Raw genomic sequence first — 16913 nt, forward strand, 5'->3', positions numbered from 1 at the left:
GCTGATCCCAAGCCCAGATAAATGCAGATGGTTGGGTCAGGAAGGGCAGCTGGCTGAAACCTTTTCCAAACAAATATGAGCGTTCATCAAAAGGATCCCATACCAGAGAGGTTGTGGCCCGGGTTTACAAGGCCCGCCCCCAACACCGTTAACCTGTAGGGCGTCGGCGGAAATTCACCTATTGTGGGTCGAAGACAAGGAAAAGGAGGACAGTGGATTCTTCAGCAACAGAAGAAGAGGAATGCACAGAGCCTACAACTGAGTGTAAGGAATTTGAATGTTGGGACTATGACAGGAAAAGCCCAGGAGTTGGTTGACATTATGATTCGGAGAAAGGTTTGTATATTGTCCATGAGAGGAGGTGGAAAGGTAGTAAGGCAGAAAAATAAAAATGAAAGTAGGGGTTATTTTAAAGGAAGAGCTGTTGAAGAATGTCTTGGAGGTGAAAAGAGTCTCAGATCGAGTGATGAGGCTGAAACTCGAAAATGAGGGTATTATGTATAATGTGATTTGTGGCTATGCCAGCAGGTGGCTCAGCTGGAAAGCGTTGGCCTCACAGTTCTGAGGTCCCGGGTTCACCTGGCTGTGTAGAGTTTGCTTGTTCTCCCCGTGCCTGTGTGGGTTTTCTCTAGTTTTCTCTGGTTTCCTCCCACATCCCAAAAACATGCAACAATAATTGGTCACTCTAAATTTGCCATTTGTCTCAATGTGCCCTGCAATTGGCTGGTAACCACTTCAAGGTGTACCCTGCCTCCTGCCAGTTTACAGCTGGGATAGGCTCCAGCATTCCCTCAACCCCTCGTGAAGATTAGCGGATAAGAAAATGGATGGCTGGATTGATTTGTGGCTATGCGCTATTTTTCCAGAAGAGGCAGAAACACAGTGACCTACAAGAGCAGAGGTGGAAGCATGGAGGTGGATTACATTTTGTGCAGATGATGTAATCTGAAGGTCATTGACTGTAAATTAGTGGTAGGGGAGCGTGTAGCATAAGAGCATCGGATGGTGGTGTGTAGGCTGACTCAGGTAGTGAGGAAGAAGATTAAGAGGACACATGTGACACCCGTGGAGGTATGAAACTATAGGGGAATAAAGTTGCCATACAATTAAGTTTTGGGAAAGAGTAATGGAGGCTAGACTCAGGACAGAAGTAAGTATATGCGAGCAACAGTATGGTTTCATGTCTTGAAAGAGCACCACAGATGCATTATTTGCCTTGAGGATGCTAGAGGAAAAGTCCAGCGAAGGTCAAAAGGAGCTCCATTGTGTCTTTGTGGATCTAGAGAAAGCCCATGGCAAAGTACCAAGAGAGGAACTGTGGTACTGCATGTATAAGTCTGGTGTGGTGGAGAAATATGCTAAAATAGTACAAGCCAGATATCAGGGCAACAGAACAGTGGTGAGGTGTGCCATAGGTGTGATAGAAGAATCACGGATGGGGGTGGGGGGATGAGATAGACACAAGAGATAGCGAGGGTGGACGACTTAAAAAAATAATCTGGAGCAATGGTATGGTACAGAAGTGAAGAAACGAGTCCAAGAGGGTTGGAACAGCTGGCGGAAGGTGTCGGCTATGTGATATGACAGAAGAGTCTCTGCTGGGATGAAGGACAAAGGTCATAAAACAGTGGTGAGGCCAGCCATGATGTACGGATTAGAGATGGTGGAAATGAAGAGACAAAAGGAAGCAGAGCTGGCGGTGGCAGAGATTAAGATGTTGAGGTTCTCTCTGAGAGTGAGCAGATTGGATAGGATTAGAAATTACTTTATTAGAGGAAGAGCCAAAATTAGAATTTTTGGAGACACGGTAAGACAGAGCAGACTTCGATGGTTTGCACATGGCCAGAGGTGAGAGTGTGAGTGGAGTGGAGAGTATGATTGGTAGAAGGTTGCTGAGGATGGAGCTGCCAGGCAAAACAGCGAGAGGAATAACAAAGAGAAGGTGAGTGGATGTTGTAAGGGAAGATATGAGGGATTGTGATGGAAGACATGAGTCCAATTGATGCTAAAGAGGAAGATGTAGATGATAGGTGCATATAGAAAAAGATGATGTGCTGTGGGGACCCCTAACGGGACAAGCCAAAAGGAAAAGAAGAAGACAGTAACTGGATATAAAACTGTACTGTATAAAGAGAGATGTCATCTAGTTATCTAGTCACTGAGTGTAGTGGTTGAATGCTGGTGAGAGTCTGAGATGCTGGGATCCTGCATGTTCTGCCTGATGACACCTGCCATAGGCCCCCGCACTCCTGCGACCCTTGTAAGGATAAGCGGTTAGAAAATGTGCGTGTGTGTGTGTGTGTATATATATATATATATACACACACACACACACGCACACACACGCACACACTGGCACGCAGTACCATGAAAAAGTAATCGCCACCCTGAACCTAATAGCAGGTTGTGCCACTCTTGGCAGCAATAACTGAAATTAAGTGTTTGTGATAATTGGTGATGAGTCTTTGACATCGCTCTGAAGGAATTTCGTTCTACTTTTCTTTGCAGTATTGTTTCAGCTCTGCCATATTGGACAGTTTACTCACATAAACTGCCCGTTGAAGGTCACACCACAGCATCTCAATGAGATTTAAATCTTTGACTTGGCCACTCTAAAACCTTAATTTTGTTATTTTTTGAGCCATTGAGAGTTGGACTTGCTGAGCGTTTCGGATTATTGTCCTGCAGCATGATCCAAGAGCACATGAGTTTAAGGTCACAAACTTCTGGGCAGACGTTCTCCTTCAGGATTTTCTGGTACATATGAGAATTAATTGTTTCAGACCATCACAGTGCCACCACTATGCTTCACTGTTGGCATTGTGTTCTTTTTATTAAATGCTGTGCCATTTTTACGCCAGATGTAACAGGGCGCACAACTTCTAAAAAGTTAAATTTATGACTTGTCAGTCCACAGAATGTTTCTCCAATGTCATCAAGATGTTTTTGGACAAATGTGAGATGAGCCTTTGTATTCTTTGCTGACAGCATGAATTTTCACCTGGGAACTCTCCCATTTATGCCATTTTTGGCCAGTGTCTTTGGAAGAGTCATGAACACTGACCTTAGCTGAGACCAGCAAGGCCTGCAGGTCTTTAGAAGTTGTTCGAGGTTCTTTTGCAACCTCAAGAATGAGTCGTCATCGCACTCTTGGAGTAATTTTAGTTGGTTGTCCACTCCAGTCCTGGGAAGGTTTGCCACTGTTCTCAGTTTTCTCCATTTGTAGATAATGGCTCGGATAGTGGTTCACTGGAGCCCCAAATACTTGGAAATGCCTTTGTAACCTTTTCCAGACTAATGGATTTCAATCATTTTTTTCTCATTTCTTCTTGAATTTCTTCGGGCTGTGGCATGATGCATTGGTTCTTGAAAGTTCACTACTTCACGTTCTCTGATTCTTTTTAGGTGATTTCTTGATTCGTCGAATATGGTGGTCATCAGGTTTGCATTTGGCTTGTGAAATCCAACTCACCTTTCCCAAATTTGTAGTTAGCCACAATGACTTTGTAATTTAACAAGGGGTAAGGTTGGATGGTAGGGTCAGAAAGGTCTGGATTTTTTTGTGCCTAAATAAATTCATTTTGTCATTCGAAAACTGCTTTTTTATTTCCTTGGGTTGTCTTTGAGTGATATAATTGGTTTGATGATTTGAAATATTTGTGCGTGATGCATATGCAAAAAAAAAAAAAAACTTTTCACGTCACTGTGTATGCATTAAAATTCAACACTTTTAGTTCTTTTTAAAGAGCAAAACATTGTGATAGTGTGCAGGTGGCTAGGTTATTTAAAAACATTATTTTCACTTCATTTGATATGTTTTGATTAGCTCATTTGAAAAAATAAGAAAGATTGCTCTTGTTTTTCGTATCTTTTCCTCTACTTGATGCCCAGGATCTTGTTTTTCCTTCTGGTCGCAGCTGCAGTAATCTGATATCCGATGTCCATTTATTCAGAGTCACACCTAGCTCCATTTCATACTACAATTGCACTGATCAGACCTGAACACCTATATTTTGATGCTGCAACATCTGGGATCTCATTATTTGAATGCTGTTCATCATCTTTTTCTGATGGTCCACCAGTGTGATACCCAACGTCATGATATCCCTGGAAGACAGGAGAATACATCAGTTAGTGGAATTAATTGATTTGGTGAGTTAAAATTAGGTTTGGCAACATGTCCATGACACAACGATCATTACACAATTTTGGTGTCTGAGATGTAAACATATTGTGAGAAATTGTATGACCATATACTACATACGGGTAATTTTTTTATAATTTAATCAATAACTGTAAAGACATGGCCTGTTGAATTTCCTTTAGAAAATATGTTTGACTGACATAGGTATTTGAATTATTGGCAGTTGCTATCCATCAAAAGGTCATTTTCCCCCCAAAATAATTATTCTGAAGCATCCCAACTATCAATTTTCTGACCTGCTTCTCCTTCGAAAGAGTGCTAGAACTTATCCCAACTGTTTTCAGCCAGGAAGAGCGGTACACCCTGAGCCGGTTGCCAGGCAATTGGAGGACAAACAGCTATTTGCATGCACATTTACGCACCTATGGGAAATTTAGAATCTTCACTTAATCTAGCATGTATTTTTTGAGGATGTGGGAGGAAATCAGAGTGCCCGGAGAAAACCCACGCAGGCACGGGGAGGACATGCAAACTCTACATAGATGGCACCAGGATTTGAACCCCAATGCTCAGTACAGTGAGGCAGACACTATAACCAGTTGAACCACCATGCTGTTATTCTAAATAAATATTTTTAAAAATTTGAATGCCGAAATGGGTGGCAGGGTGGCTCAGCTCACAGTTCTGAGGGCCGGGTTCAATCCCAGACCCGCCTGTGTGGAGTTTCCATGTTCTCCCCGAACCTGCGTGGTTTTCCTCCAGGCACTCCGGTTTCCTCCCACATCCCAAAAACATGCAACATTAGTTGAACATTCTAAATTGCCCCTAGGTGTGATTGTGAGTGTAGCTGTTTGTCTCTATGTGCCCTGCGATTGGCTGGCGACCAGTTCAGGGAGTACCCCGCCTCCTGCCCGTTGACAGCTGGGATAGGCTCCAGCACTCCCACCGACCTTGCAAGTGACAAAGAAAATGGAAGGATGGATGGATGGATGGATGGAGGGGATGGAATAATACTTGAAGTAATTAGCGTGCAGGTCCCCTTAAAATACTGGTTTATAGTCGTGAGAGTCATTTTTTCTTTTAAACTGGCAGCAGCCAAAGGGTGGACTCCTCTCTCTGGGAGACCAAACATGCACATACTCTCAAATGTTGTTCAACCAAGCATGCACGTCTGTTTTGAGAATTCACAAGCTCTGAAAAAATATTCCCAATGTATGTCTTTTTGTATGTGTGAGTGTGCCAACTTTACATGTGCAATGGTGAGATTTTGAGAAGTTTGTTTTGGTTTGACTCCAAGCAGCATGAAACGTGATTTGAACCAAAAGCAGTTGATTTGCCCAAACTAATGTTTAAACAGTCACCTTATGGCGCCTACACATGTGGTGACCTCGCCATGGTTTTCCCTTGTATTATCTATGATTTTGTTTTTACAGTCATATCTGGACTCAAGTACACAAGAAAGACTTGCTAACCATCGGTGAATCTTCCCTGGACATTTTCTCAACAACTCGCACCCCCCGAGTTACTCATCGGAGCAGCATCTGCATCGGTCTATGGAGTATGGGGGCGCAGGGTCACGTAAGCCAGGATCAAAGTGAGATTTCGCAGTAGACCACACAGATTGGTGGTCCCTTTGATTTGCCTCCTGAAATTATGCTCCCTTCTCAACAAAAAGAAGTTTGATCTCCTGTAGGAATCATTGTGATCATAATTATCATACATCTGCTTCCAATAAAGAAATGCTTGGCTCTCCTCTCGATAACGTGGCAGCCTCCTAGCAGGAGATAGCAAGAACAAAAACATCTAATCATCAGAACTGTGAAAACTGCTGACTGTTAATGAAATGATGACCACACATGTATTCAGCAATCTTCCACACATGCACACGCACATGTACACCTTGTTTCAAACTGTTTTGCTTGTCGTCTCTTTTTTGTAACATCCATGTAAATAAGAGGCGTCTTAAAACTAAATAAATATAGGTGCTGAGGAGAGGATAATCACAGAGTGCAGTGGTGAATTGTACGAGACAGTTCCTCTCCTCTCTCCTCACAAGACTTGAACTGGTGTCTTTTCTTCCTTTTTTGTCCTGTTTAATGAATGTCTGATTGGTGAACCTGACATTTACTTGGTCCTTCGAGCCGGATCTCAAGATACCTGAGGTTTCCAGGGGCTGAGTTGACGTCCAGGCAAAGACCGTGGCCACGGCACTTGAGACCCTTTCCGGGACTGGGCCTCGACTTTTCGTCTGGAGGCTGAGGGTTGACGAGAAGCCGAAGGAAGTGAAGACATCTCTGGTGAGTAGGAAACTCCCACACTCATGAGGAATGAGTGAATGCGCATCTGGGTGACTGCGGCAGAACCAAACCTCGAGAATACGAGTCCCTATCGAGTAGACTGATAAGTCTATAAAACTGAGAAAAGGGCAAGGTGTGTCCTGTACGTGAGCTCCGTGAAATGTGTGCATGTGTAAAAGTGTGAGTGGAGGTTTGCTACCTCATTTGAACAGGAATTTGAGTGACAACTGTTTGAGGATGCAGAGGTAAGAATTCTCCGCCACTTGTGGTAGAAGCTTGAGAATTACCTCAAACAGAACGTAATTGTCACGCTGTTCAGGGGGAAGTCAGTATAGTCAACCTAGGTGAACCACTGACTCCAACAGGGGAAAAACAAATAGCAAAATAGTTTAGTTGAAACAGAACATCTGAAAAAAAATAATAATGATGTGTAAGGACTAGAAGTTTGTAGAAACCAAATATCCTCCTAAAATAAAACATCTAAATTTGTAGATAACACAATATGACTTTGCTGGCCAGCTCAACATACACACAAAAAATATATATAGTTAACCTGCAGGATAAAATAATAGAGAAACACACACAAAAAACAAAACAAAACAAAAAACAACTGGACTCAAGATGATGTGAAAACGGCCATTAAAGGTATGACATCTCATGAAGTTGATGTAACATAATTCGTCCAGGGAATGGAAGACTTGAGAAAATCGTACCACTTAAATGGTGTGGAAGGACAACAAATTTGGATGACAGCAAAGTACTTTCTCACAGCAGCAGGGAGTTCAAGGGTTAATATCGCACACTTTTGCTAGATTTAAAAAAAAAAGCAAAATTTTCTGCCATTGGAAGAGCAAAATAAAACAACAATGAACCATTTGAAGAATATAGAATTGGAATGACTGCATGTTTTAAAACAAACAGTGGCATTCCTGAAGATCACACTCCAGCGAGTGTGTATCAAGGGCAATTAAAAAATGCTCTTCATGTGAATTCAAATAATCCTATAAAACAATGCATTGAAAAACATTGGGTTGACAAACCAACTGGCAGCCTGTAACAATACGTTAACCAAGCACTACACGTAGAAAGAGTGCTACAAAATAAGAAAAAGAAAACGGACACCTTTCTGACAGAGAAAGGAGAAATTTATGGAGCTTTATGCAAAACATTTAATAATTGTGGCCGCGGATGAGGAAGAGAGCAGCACACAACTAATGCTCCCAAAATGCAACTTTTTAATTTGTTTGTTAAGTTGCCTGACATATTAACTCTGAGTGGAACGGTGTAATTAAGCCTTTGCACCCCCACATACATTTAGAGGGGCCAGACACTCCCGTACTAAGTACCGTGACCGTCTTCACCCTTCCCTTTTCGCCAATGTACGTCGTGGTAAGCTACATCGTGGTTGAGGAGTATTCACACTTTGAAGTACGTGTAGAGGATAATATATTTGTTTTACTTTGCTTCCTTTTGTTCCAAGGGGGAATAAAATTCCACACTTGGCTGTGTTTTGTGTGTGCTATGTGTTTAACAATGAACCTCTGTAATTTAGAACTTGTATTTCTGTCATCAGTGTGGTCATTCCTCTGCCTTGTGTGTACCTGCTCCTGGCTTCCCCACCTGTGCCTACTCTACCTTGAATACTCCATGTATATATTGCCTCGTGTCTCACTCAGTCCTTTGCCAGTTTGTTGCACCTCACTGTTATGCTCCAGCATTATCTAGTTCCATGTCATTACTCCTCGTAAGATACACCCTGCCTTGTTTTGAGCCTTGAATTTTTGACTCACGATTTTTTTACCGTTGACTCTTTGGACTGCTAGCCTGTGTACTTGGGTCCAACCCTATCTTCTATTCTGAACAATTTCATAAAATATAGCAAGGTTTCTCATTACGTTCCCTAAATTTTGCCTGTGTGAAAAGTAATGTGTTCCTCTTTACGAGACAAATTAGATTGAGTTTAACAATTAAAGCATAAATCCAACAAACCCAGAAGTGAACGCAGGTGTTTAACATTCTTCGTACCTTCTTCCAGATTAATTACATTTTCTTTCCAACCCACATACCCTACACCGGTCTCCACTCCCACATAGAGACAATTGTTCATCGGGATGGCTAGTTTATCTCGCACGGATGCTAAATGAATTAATCAGGTAGTCTGCAAGACCTCATCAAAAATAGGTACCAGAATCTTGGGCTCCCAGGCATCAGAAAATCCACTGGGTGTGCAGGGCTCAAGATCCTGACCCAAAAAGTCCGCTAGTCCTGCAGGCCAAGACAAAAGTTCACAGATCAAGCAGAATGGAGAATGCGGATCCCTTTTTGCTGGAGCAGTTTTACTGTCACAGTGAAGTTTTTAACTTCCTCTGTGATTTTTGGATATTTTACTTGAAGTTTATTGAGAATCAATAAGAGCAATGACAAAACTAAATCATTACATAAATACAACGAGAAGGTTTACAGTAAATATGGATTTTGCATGACACTTTAGCTCTATGACTTGTGAGGGAAGGATGGGAAGATATAATGCAGGACAAGGGTCGTAAACCTGGTGGTACAACTAAAGTGCGGTTGGACTAACTAAATGAATTATAGAGGTGCGGGATACACAAGCAATTCGCATATACAGAAGTTGTCACAAAACGTGAGTGGTCCCATACCCAAAGGGGTGTGCCTATGGACACATGCAAGTGAATTCACACCATTGTACATGAAAAAAGACTGACAGAAATGTCTTCTAACTGCTGTGCCTGCAATGTGGCGACTAACGTCACCAACCAATCAAAGACAGGAACGGGGCCAGCGGTCCACCAGAGAGCCAGCCACTAGACTGGACACATCCCACACTGATGGTACCCAAGGCGGTCTGCTGGCCTCTCAGATGTGCCCCAACAACTGGCCAGACGCAAGTGCCTGCAAGGACCCAATGGGAGACCCCCGTCCCAACCACCACCACCCCACACGCCCTGCAACACCTTGCCTCACCCCCAGGAGAACAGGAACCACCCCCCAAACTTGCAGGGCCCGCCATGCAGCCAGTCCCCATCCAACCCAGGGATGGGGGAATGTCCCTTATTTGTTGTGAAGGAATGCTGATAGGGGCACATAACAAGAAAACTGTAAGGGGGAACACAGGGAGCAGGCACAGTACATGAGAAGGGAGCCATAACACCAAGCAACCATCCAACTTGTGGAGCAACACCATGCAATGACTGCCAGATCCACACACACCGCTGCCAGGCACTACTGCCTAACAGCAAAGCAAGCAAATAGTAACAAAAGGAGATTATAGTGTGGGGTGATGGTGAATTATGGTGTGGAAGGAATGTTTTGCTTAGTACATGTGGAATGAAGGAGACCAGGAAAGCAGAAAGACCAGGATTTTTCAAACACTTTCTACTAAAAGTGTTCAAACTTTACAATGATTTGACATAGTCGATTTCCTGTGCAATGGCCTCCCAATCGGCAGACATGGTGAAAAGTGATCTTGTCGACTGTATTTTACTGTATTTTAAGTGCAGACATCATAAACATTTGAATTTGATTTCAGGGTTTTCCAAAGCATTTTCTGGGATGCCAGGGAAGATGAGGTTGTTGCACATGCTTCTTCATTGAATATCCAGTGCAGTTTCTTTCAGAAGTTCATATTCAGAGAATTTGTAATCCTGCATAAGTAGACATCATGTTTGACTGAGGCACAGTATTACCTAAATTAAAATCCTTCATTTGCTGCTGCATGAATTTCAAAATCTTTCCGAGTTCGCCAAGCTCCTGGCGAATCCACTCAAGTGAGAATGACAATTTCTTATCAATTGAAGAGGACACTCGTCTGTATCACTGTCAAATCAAGTAAATCCTCAGTTGAAGTGGAGGAATATCATTTTTCTTATTCAGCAGCCGCTTGAAACGAGAGCTGGGGTCCTCTATTGGTGATTGGCTTATTGTCGTTTGACTTCGCTGCATGGATGACCTGTGGCTCTCGAACAACTTACCGCTGCTCACAAATTTGGTGAAAGAGATAAAAAAATGAAATGACCATTCACTGTTCAAAAAAAACTTGTGAAAAGAGAGTTGTCACATCATTCTCCTCAGGATCCTAAATCCCTCCCATTTGCCATTTGAAATGTAACGTAGACCTCTCGAAAATTTATGAACTGGCAGTGGAGGGTCACTGCCAATGGCGATTTCACCAACACCACTGAATTTGAATGTTGTGTCATTTTTAAGAACTTTACATGCATGCTCCCAGGGCCTACTAATACACCAATATCACTAGTGATTGTATTTCTGCAACTTTGCATGTCTACTGGTTAAATTTGTTTCCCAACTGAATATGCTTGTGTTTATCTCAGAATGAACACAGAACACAGCCACTACCTATGGTTGAAACACTCACTGATGTGATTCAATGGGGTGTTTGTGACAATGCAAAGCAAACAATGTGTTTCTTAGATCGAAATATTTTATCCTAATGGTTTTGAACTACAAAATAATCAGATATAAAAGTCATATTAGGTGACTGTCTAGCTCCCTTTTTTTGCCCCTGGGGCTGAACCCCATTTGGTGCTGGCTCTCACTCGCTCAACCACCTTGCCAAAAACTGGCTCGGCCAGCAAACCCTAACTCACACCACAAGGTGGTGAGGACACATCAAACCTTTCCCCGCCACAGGGCACCCTGCCAGCCCAAACTACCTTGACTAATGTTTGCATCTCCTTTGTTTTGCTTTTCTCTGGATTGTTCCCTTGTAGATTCCCCTGTTAGATTTCGTAAATCTTCTCAAAAAATCCACAACCTCTATCATTTGTGTGTTTGGATTTCAGAAAAGGTTATCAAGAACTGCAGCAACCTTCAGATGATTAGACAGAGGTTTTTTCATAACCTTGTCTTGAATTTTCACACATCTAAAACCAGACTTAGAGCAACGTGACGAGATTAAATAATTTAATTTTAACATTTAAACAAAATCACTCTAAACTAGAAGTAACACAGGCATTGTTTTGGCTTTCTCCTCAATTAATTATGTTTTTATCCAAACCAATACATGTAACAAAGGTAATGATATATTTTCATGTTTAGGATTTTTCTCTGATTGCTGAATATTAGTTTTCCATGAAAAGTAACAAATGCACTTTGGTGTTTTAAGAGTTTGTCACTCAAGCTGTGTTTACCATTGATTCCACTGGGTAAAGCGTGTGTTGAAAAACACCAAATGGTTCTGTGAACTGAAGTGGCAGGTGGAAGCAGCCATTTTCCATTTACACAAAGGCAGATACAAAAAAAAAGGTGTTATTTCTCAGATACAGTACGAATGAATATGGATGAATTTGTGAAGAAACTAATGCATCACCTTACTGTTATTATGATTGTTGAAAGACAACAGTGCTACCCATCCATTCATTTTCTTCTGCTTTTCCAAGGTGGGGTGAAGAGGCAGTAGCTTTAGCAGAGAAGTCAAGACTTCTCTAACCCCAACCAGTTTATCTAGCTCTTCCGGTGGTTTTCCGTGGATGCCTGAGCCACTTCTTCTGGTTCTCCTCAATGCAGAGGCACAGCAGCTCTACTCTGAGCCCTTCCCGGATGACTGAGTTTCTCGTTTGATCTCTAATGGAGAGCCTCGACACCCTGTGGAGGAAACTCCATGCATGACACTGGAATTTTTCAATAACAGTAACTCTTATGACAAAATTTGTCCGCTAGAGCTCACAATAACAATCAATTAAATGACCACTTCCCACTTACAGTATATAAGGATGAGAAAGACGAACAATGAGGCTTCTACTTACGACCTCACGGCTGCTCTGGGAAACTACACTGCTTGGAACACTAACAACACGGACGCCTGCTGCCTTTCGTTTTTGGACAGGCTGGAACTTTTGCTCACTTGGAATACTTGCTGGGATGGACATTTGCCTGTTTGGGAACACTCATTCAACATTGGTGACTATTTGCCGTTGTGGCTCAACTACTCTGTTCTTGAATGCCCATTTTGTGTTAGCTATTCTATCGTGTTTGTAATGTGTTGATGTGTGTGAGATTAAATTGTCAGAAGTGCAATAAAACATTTTGCTGGTTTGAACAAAGGGGTCTAAATTTACATGTAACAATCAGATGCACCTGTGTGAGGTGGTTAGCTGCATAAAGACACCTGCCCACCCCATACAATGAGTAAGACTCAAACTTGTAACATGGCCAACACCATAGAGCTGTCCAAAGACACCAGAGACAAAATTGTACAACTCCACATGGCTGGAAAGGGCTACGAAGAAATTGCCAAGCACCTTGGTGCAAAAAGCTCCACTGTTGGACCAATCATTAGAAAATGGAAGAAGGTAAACATGACAGTCAATCTCAATCGGAGTGGAGCCCCATGCAAGATATCACCTCGCGGGGTCTCACTGATCCTTAGAAGGGAAGGAATCAGCCCAGGACTACACGACAGGACGTGTGTGTGGGAGGTTACGCAGAGTTGCTGCCTGGGGCAATGTGAAGGTCACTTCATGCAATGTGGGTGTTGTCAATTACGGGAGTGCGAGAGTATAAAGAGAGGTTTAGTCGGAGTGGACCATGTTTCACGCTTCTCCTGTTAAGCTTTGATCTTGGGATAAGCGTGTCAACACTAAAAGCTTTGTGGACCTTTTCTGAATAACAGAGACTTTGATGATTGTCCTTTAATTTGGACTTCAAGAGGTGTCAAATGTGATTTTGAACAGTAAATAACAGAACTTCAATGACCTAATGGCAGAAAAATATGTTAGAATAGTACAGGACATGTATGAGGGCAGCAGAACAGTGGTGAGGTGTGCCGTAGGCATAACAGAAGAATTTAAGATGAAGGTGGAATTGCATCAGGGATCAGCTCTGCGTCCCTTCCTGTTCACTGTGGTAATGGATAGGCTAACAGATGAGGTTAGACTGGAATCCTCTTGGACATTTATCGCAGATGGTATTGTGATCTGCAGTGAAAGCAGGGAGTGGGTGGAGGAACAATTAGAAAGGTGGAGGCATGCATTGGAGAGGAAAGGAATTAATATTAGCTGAAATAAAACAGAATATGTGTGCGTGAATGAGAGGAGTGGAGGGGGAAGATTGAGGCTTCAGGGAGAAGAGATAGCGAGGGTGGACGACTTCAAATACTTGGGGACAACAATCCAGAGCAATGTTGAGTGTGGTAAGGAAGTGAAGAAACGGGTCCAAGCAGGTTGGAACAGCTGGCTGAAGGTGTCTGGTGTGTTATGTAACAGAAAAGTCTTTGCTAGGGTGAAGAGCACAGTTTAAAAACAGTGGTGAGGCCATTTACGATATATGGATTAGAGACGGTGGCACTGAAGAGACAACAGGAAGCAGAGCTGGAGGTAGCAGAAATGAAGATGTTGAGGTTATCGCTAGGAGTGAGCAGGTTGGATAGGATTCAAAATGAGCTCATTAAATGTATGTTTTGGAGACAAGGTTCGAGAGAGCAGACTTCGATGGCTTGGACATGTCCAGAGGTTAGAGAGTGTTTATATTGGTCAAAAGCTACTGAAGATGGAGCTGCCAGGCAAAAGAGCGAGAGGAAGACCAAAGAAAAGGTTGATGGATTTTGTGAGGCAAGACATGAGGGCAGTGGGTGTTAGAGAGGAAGATGCACGAGATCGGCTTAGATTGAAAAAGATGACACACTGTGGCAACCCCTAACAGGACAAGCCAAAAGAAAAAGAAGACTAGCTTCTCGCAAAGACACAATGTTATCCTCTCTCGCACAGACTAAATGGATTAAAGGCCAATACACATTTGTCCTTAGCCAGCAGCCACACACACACACACCCTTTTGTATATTTTCGCACACCTGATTTTCTTTCATCTTCCATTCCTTTTTTTGTAGTTTTTAATCACAGCTGTTCGATGTAGATTTTATTAAATTCCATTTAAATTTCACTGCCTGTCCCGATGTGGGTCTGGGTTTATTGTGTATTGCATCTGTACGTTGAGAATTCTATTTAACGTGTAGCAGCCTTTGTATGATTTTTGAGATTAAAAAAAAAAAGTTTGGTGTTCCTTTTTTCTAAAAGTAACCCATCTAAAAAGGAACATAGTACTGCTTTTTCAAGACAAATGCTAACCCAGAATTGGGACACAAGCGTTCAACTCCTCCAAATTTATATATCATATAATTACATTTTCATCCAGCCCATATTCGCTACAAGCTGAAGAAGGAGTCCTCATGGGTCGTTTGAGCCAGGGGTCACTCCAAAGACAGCTGATGGATATCGGATGGCCAAGCGGAATGCAGCTTAGTGGTCGATGAGGAAAAGGTTTGGGGGAAGAAGTAGATGGGGCCACGATCCAGCATGGAAGTAGTGCACCATGAACACTGTGTATAGTTGGGAATGTGAGCTACTGACCTCAACCTGGGAAGTTTTGAGTCAGTGGGCTCAATACTATGGAGACCTCCTCAATTCCACTGACATGCCTTCCAATGTGGAAGCAGAGTCTGGGGAGTCTCAGGGGTGGTTCTTCCATCTCTGGGGTTGGTATCAGTGAAAGTGGTTAAAAAGCTCCTCTGTCCCAGAGCCCCATGGAAGAGTTCCTAATGGTTCTGGATATTATGGGGCGGTCCTGGCTGACAACGCCTCTGCAATATTGCATAGACATCAGGGACAGTGCATTTGACTTGGCAGACAAGGGTGAGAGTCCCACCTTTGTAAGAAGGGGGGTCGGAGGGTGTGTTCAAGATGCCTACTAGTAATGTCTATTCAGGGGCTTTAGAAGTCAGAAATCTGATTCAGGAGGAGTGGTGAGGAGCAGTATGGTTACTGTCCTAGCCATGGAACAGTGAACACGCACTTAGCAGGATTGTCGGGCATGCATGAGAGTTTGCCTCATTGACGACCAGTTCCGATGTCCTAGCCCAAGTGAAGGAGCTCAACTATCTTGGGGTCTTGTTCTTGAGTGATGAAAGAATGGAGTGAAAGATCAACAGGCAGATTGCTGCAGCATCTGCAGTTACGAGGACTCTGTGTGGGTCTGTCCTATATAAGAAGAAACTGGGCTGAAAAGGCAATGCTGTTCATTTACTCAATCTATGTTCATACCCTCACCTACGATTGCGAGCTGTGTGTCATGAATGAAAGAAAGAAGATCACGAATAAAACTGGCCTAAATAAGCTTCCTTCCCAGCTCTCACTGAAGAGATAGGGTGAGAAGCTCGGTCATCCGGCAGGGGTCAGACTCAAACTGCTGCTTCTCCGCATTGAGAGGAGCCAGATGAGGTTTACTCAGGCAGATGATTAGGATGCCCCCTGGACGAATCCATGGTGAGGTGATTAGGAAACTTCCCACCAGGAAGTTTTGGGGATGACCCAGAACACGCTGGAGAGACCAAGTTCCCCAGATGGTCTAGGAGCGTCTTGGGATCCCTCCAGAAGGGTTAGACAATGTGGCTGTGGAGAGGGAAATCTGGGCTTTCCTGATTAAGCAGCAGCTTCTGTGACCCCACTCTATATAAATGTAAGAAAATGGATGGATGGATTTAAAAATGTTGAAATGGATATCATAATGTCAGTGTCAAAATGTTTGCTTGACCTGACAAGGATTGCAATTCGTCAAAACTCAACATGACTGCAAAATGCGGGACAAAAAAAAAAAAAAAAAATCACAAGTATGAACTGTAGTGTATGAGATGCTTTTTAGAGTTTTCCCCTGTACTCACTCAGTTGACATCCTGGCCACAGATTCCAAGGAACTGCAGCCAGCTGCTATGAGGTTATCTCTGTATCGCTCCATTTTGATAGCCTCCAGCCACTCTTGCACTGAGTGGAAAGCACTGAAGTTCTGTGTGCCCTGATTTAACAGTTGACTAACAGTTCTGTGGGATGAGAATATAAATACATCATGTGAAAAGAAATTTCATTGCAGTTATAATGGGAAAATATATAATTTTTTCCCAATTAAAAAAAAGTGGCTCCATTTTTCGCAGAGCTGCAAAAAATTTCCACCACATATAACACATTACATTGATAAACCCATCTTTAGCATCAGCAGAAATTGAGCGTCACCACTTCAGTGACAACAATCTCCATCCTGAAGTTAGAAAAGGCTCTTTTTTCAAGAATGTCAGTCAAAGGTATTATTAGTGTGTAAAGCCTGGCAAAGATGAATGAAGCAAACTCTTGGTGGGAACAGAAGAAAACAGCAACTCCACGTACAGGATGTAGTGTCTGTTGAGGTCTACGAAGTCAGCACACCATTTTTCAGTGATATAGAAGCATATTCCGTCAAATTTTCTTTTTCCTGATAAGTCTGTGACGCCATCTGCTTGGTGTCATTGGAAGCTCGGAAGCATTATGGTGCCATTAGGGATGTGTTCACAAACCCATGTTTCTGTGAATGAAGCACATGGTGGTGAAACATCCAAAGTCATTGGTGTCTGTGAGAAGATGAAACTTGTCCATTTTGTTGGGTAGAGAGCACAGTTTTGAGAGGTGACTTAG

At 42.7% G+C, this 16913-nt stretch overlaps 1 protein-coding gene across 5 annotated transcripts in view; it reads right to left on the reverse strand.

Annotated features, from left to right (window-relative positions):
• Positions 1–3174: 3174 nt before the first annotated feature.
• The window catches only part of epha7 (eph receptor A7), a 217983-nt gene continuing 204244 nt past the window's right edge, over positions 3175–16913 (reverse strand). For 3 of the 5 annotated variants that reach the window (XM_061812987.1, XM_061812989.1, XM_061812986.1), the window contains 2 exons: positions 16133–16288; positions 3179–4107 (listed from right to left, as the gene is read on the reverse strand). In XM_061812987.1, coding sequence (XP_061668971.1) covers positions 3993–4107; positions 16133–16288 — 271 coding nt within the window. In that variant the 3' untranslated portion in view covers positions 3179–3992. Of the gene's footprint in view, positions 4108–16132; positions 16289–16913 lie in introns of all 5 variants that reach the window. The other 2 variants (XM_061812991.1, XM_061812988.1) reach the window with 2 other exon arrangements.

The sequence above is a fragment of the Syngnathoides biaculeatus genome, chromosome 23 (genome assembly GCF_019802595.1).
Source record: "Syngnathoides biaculeatus isolate LvHL_M chromosome 23, ASM1980259v1, whole genome shotgun sequence".
Taxonomy (NCBI): domain Eukaryota; kingdom Metazoa; phylum Chordata; class Actinopteri; order Syngnathiformes; family Syngnathidae; genus Syngnathoides; species Syngnathoides biaculeatus.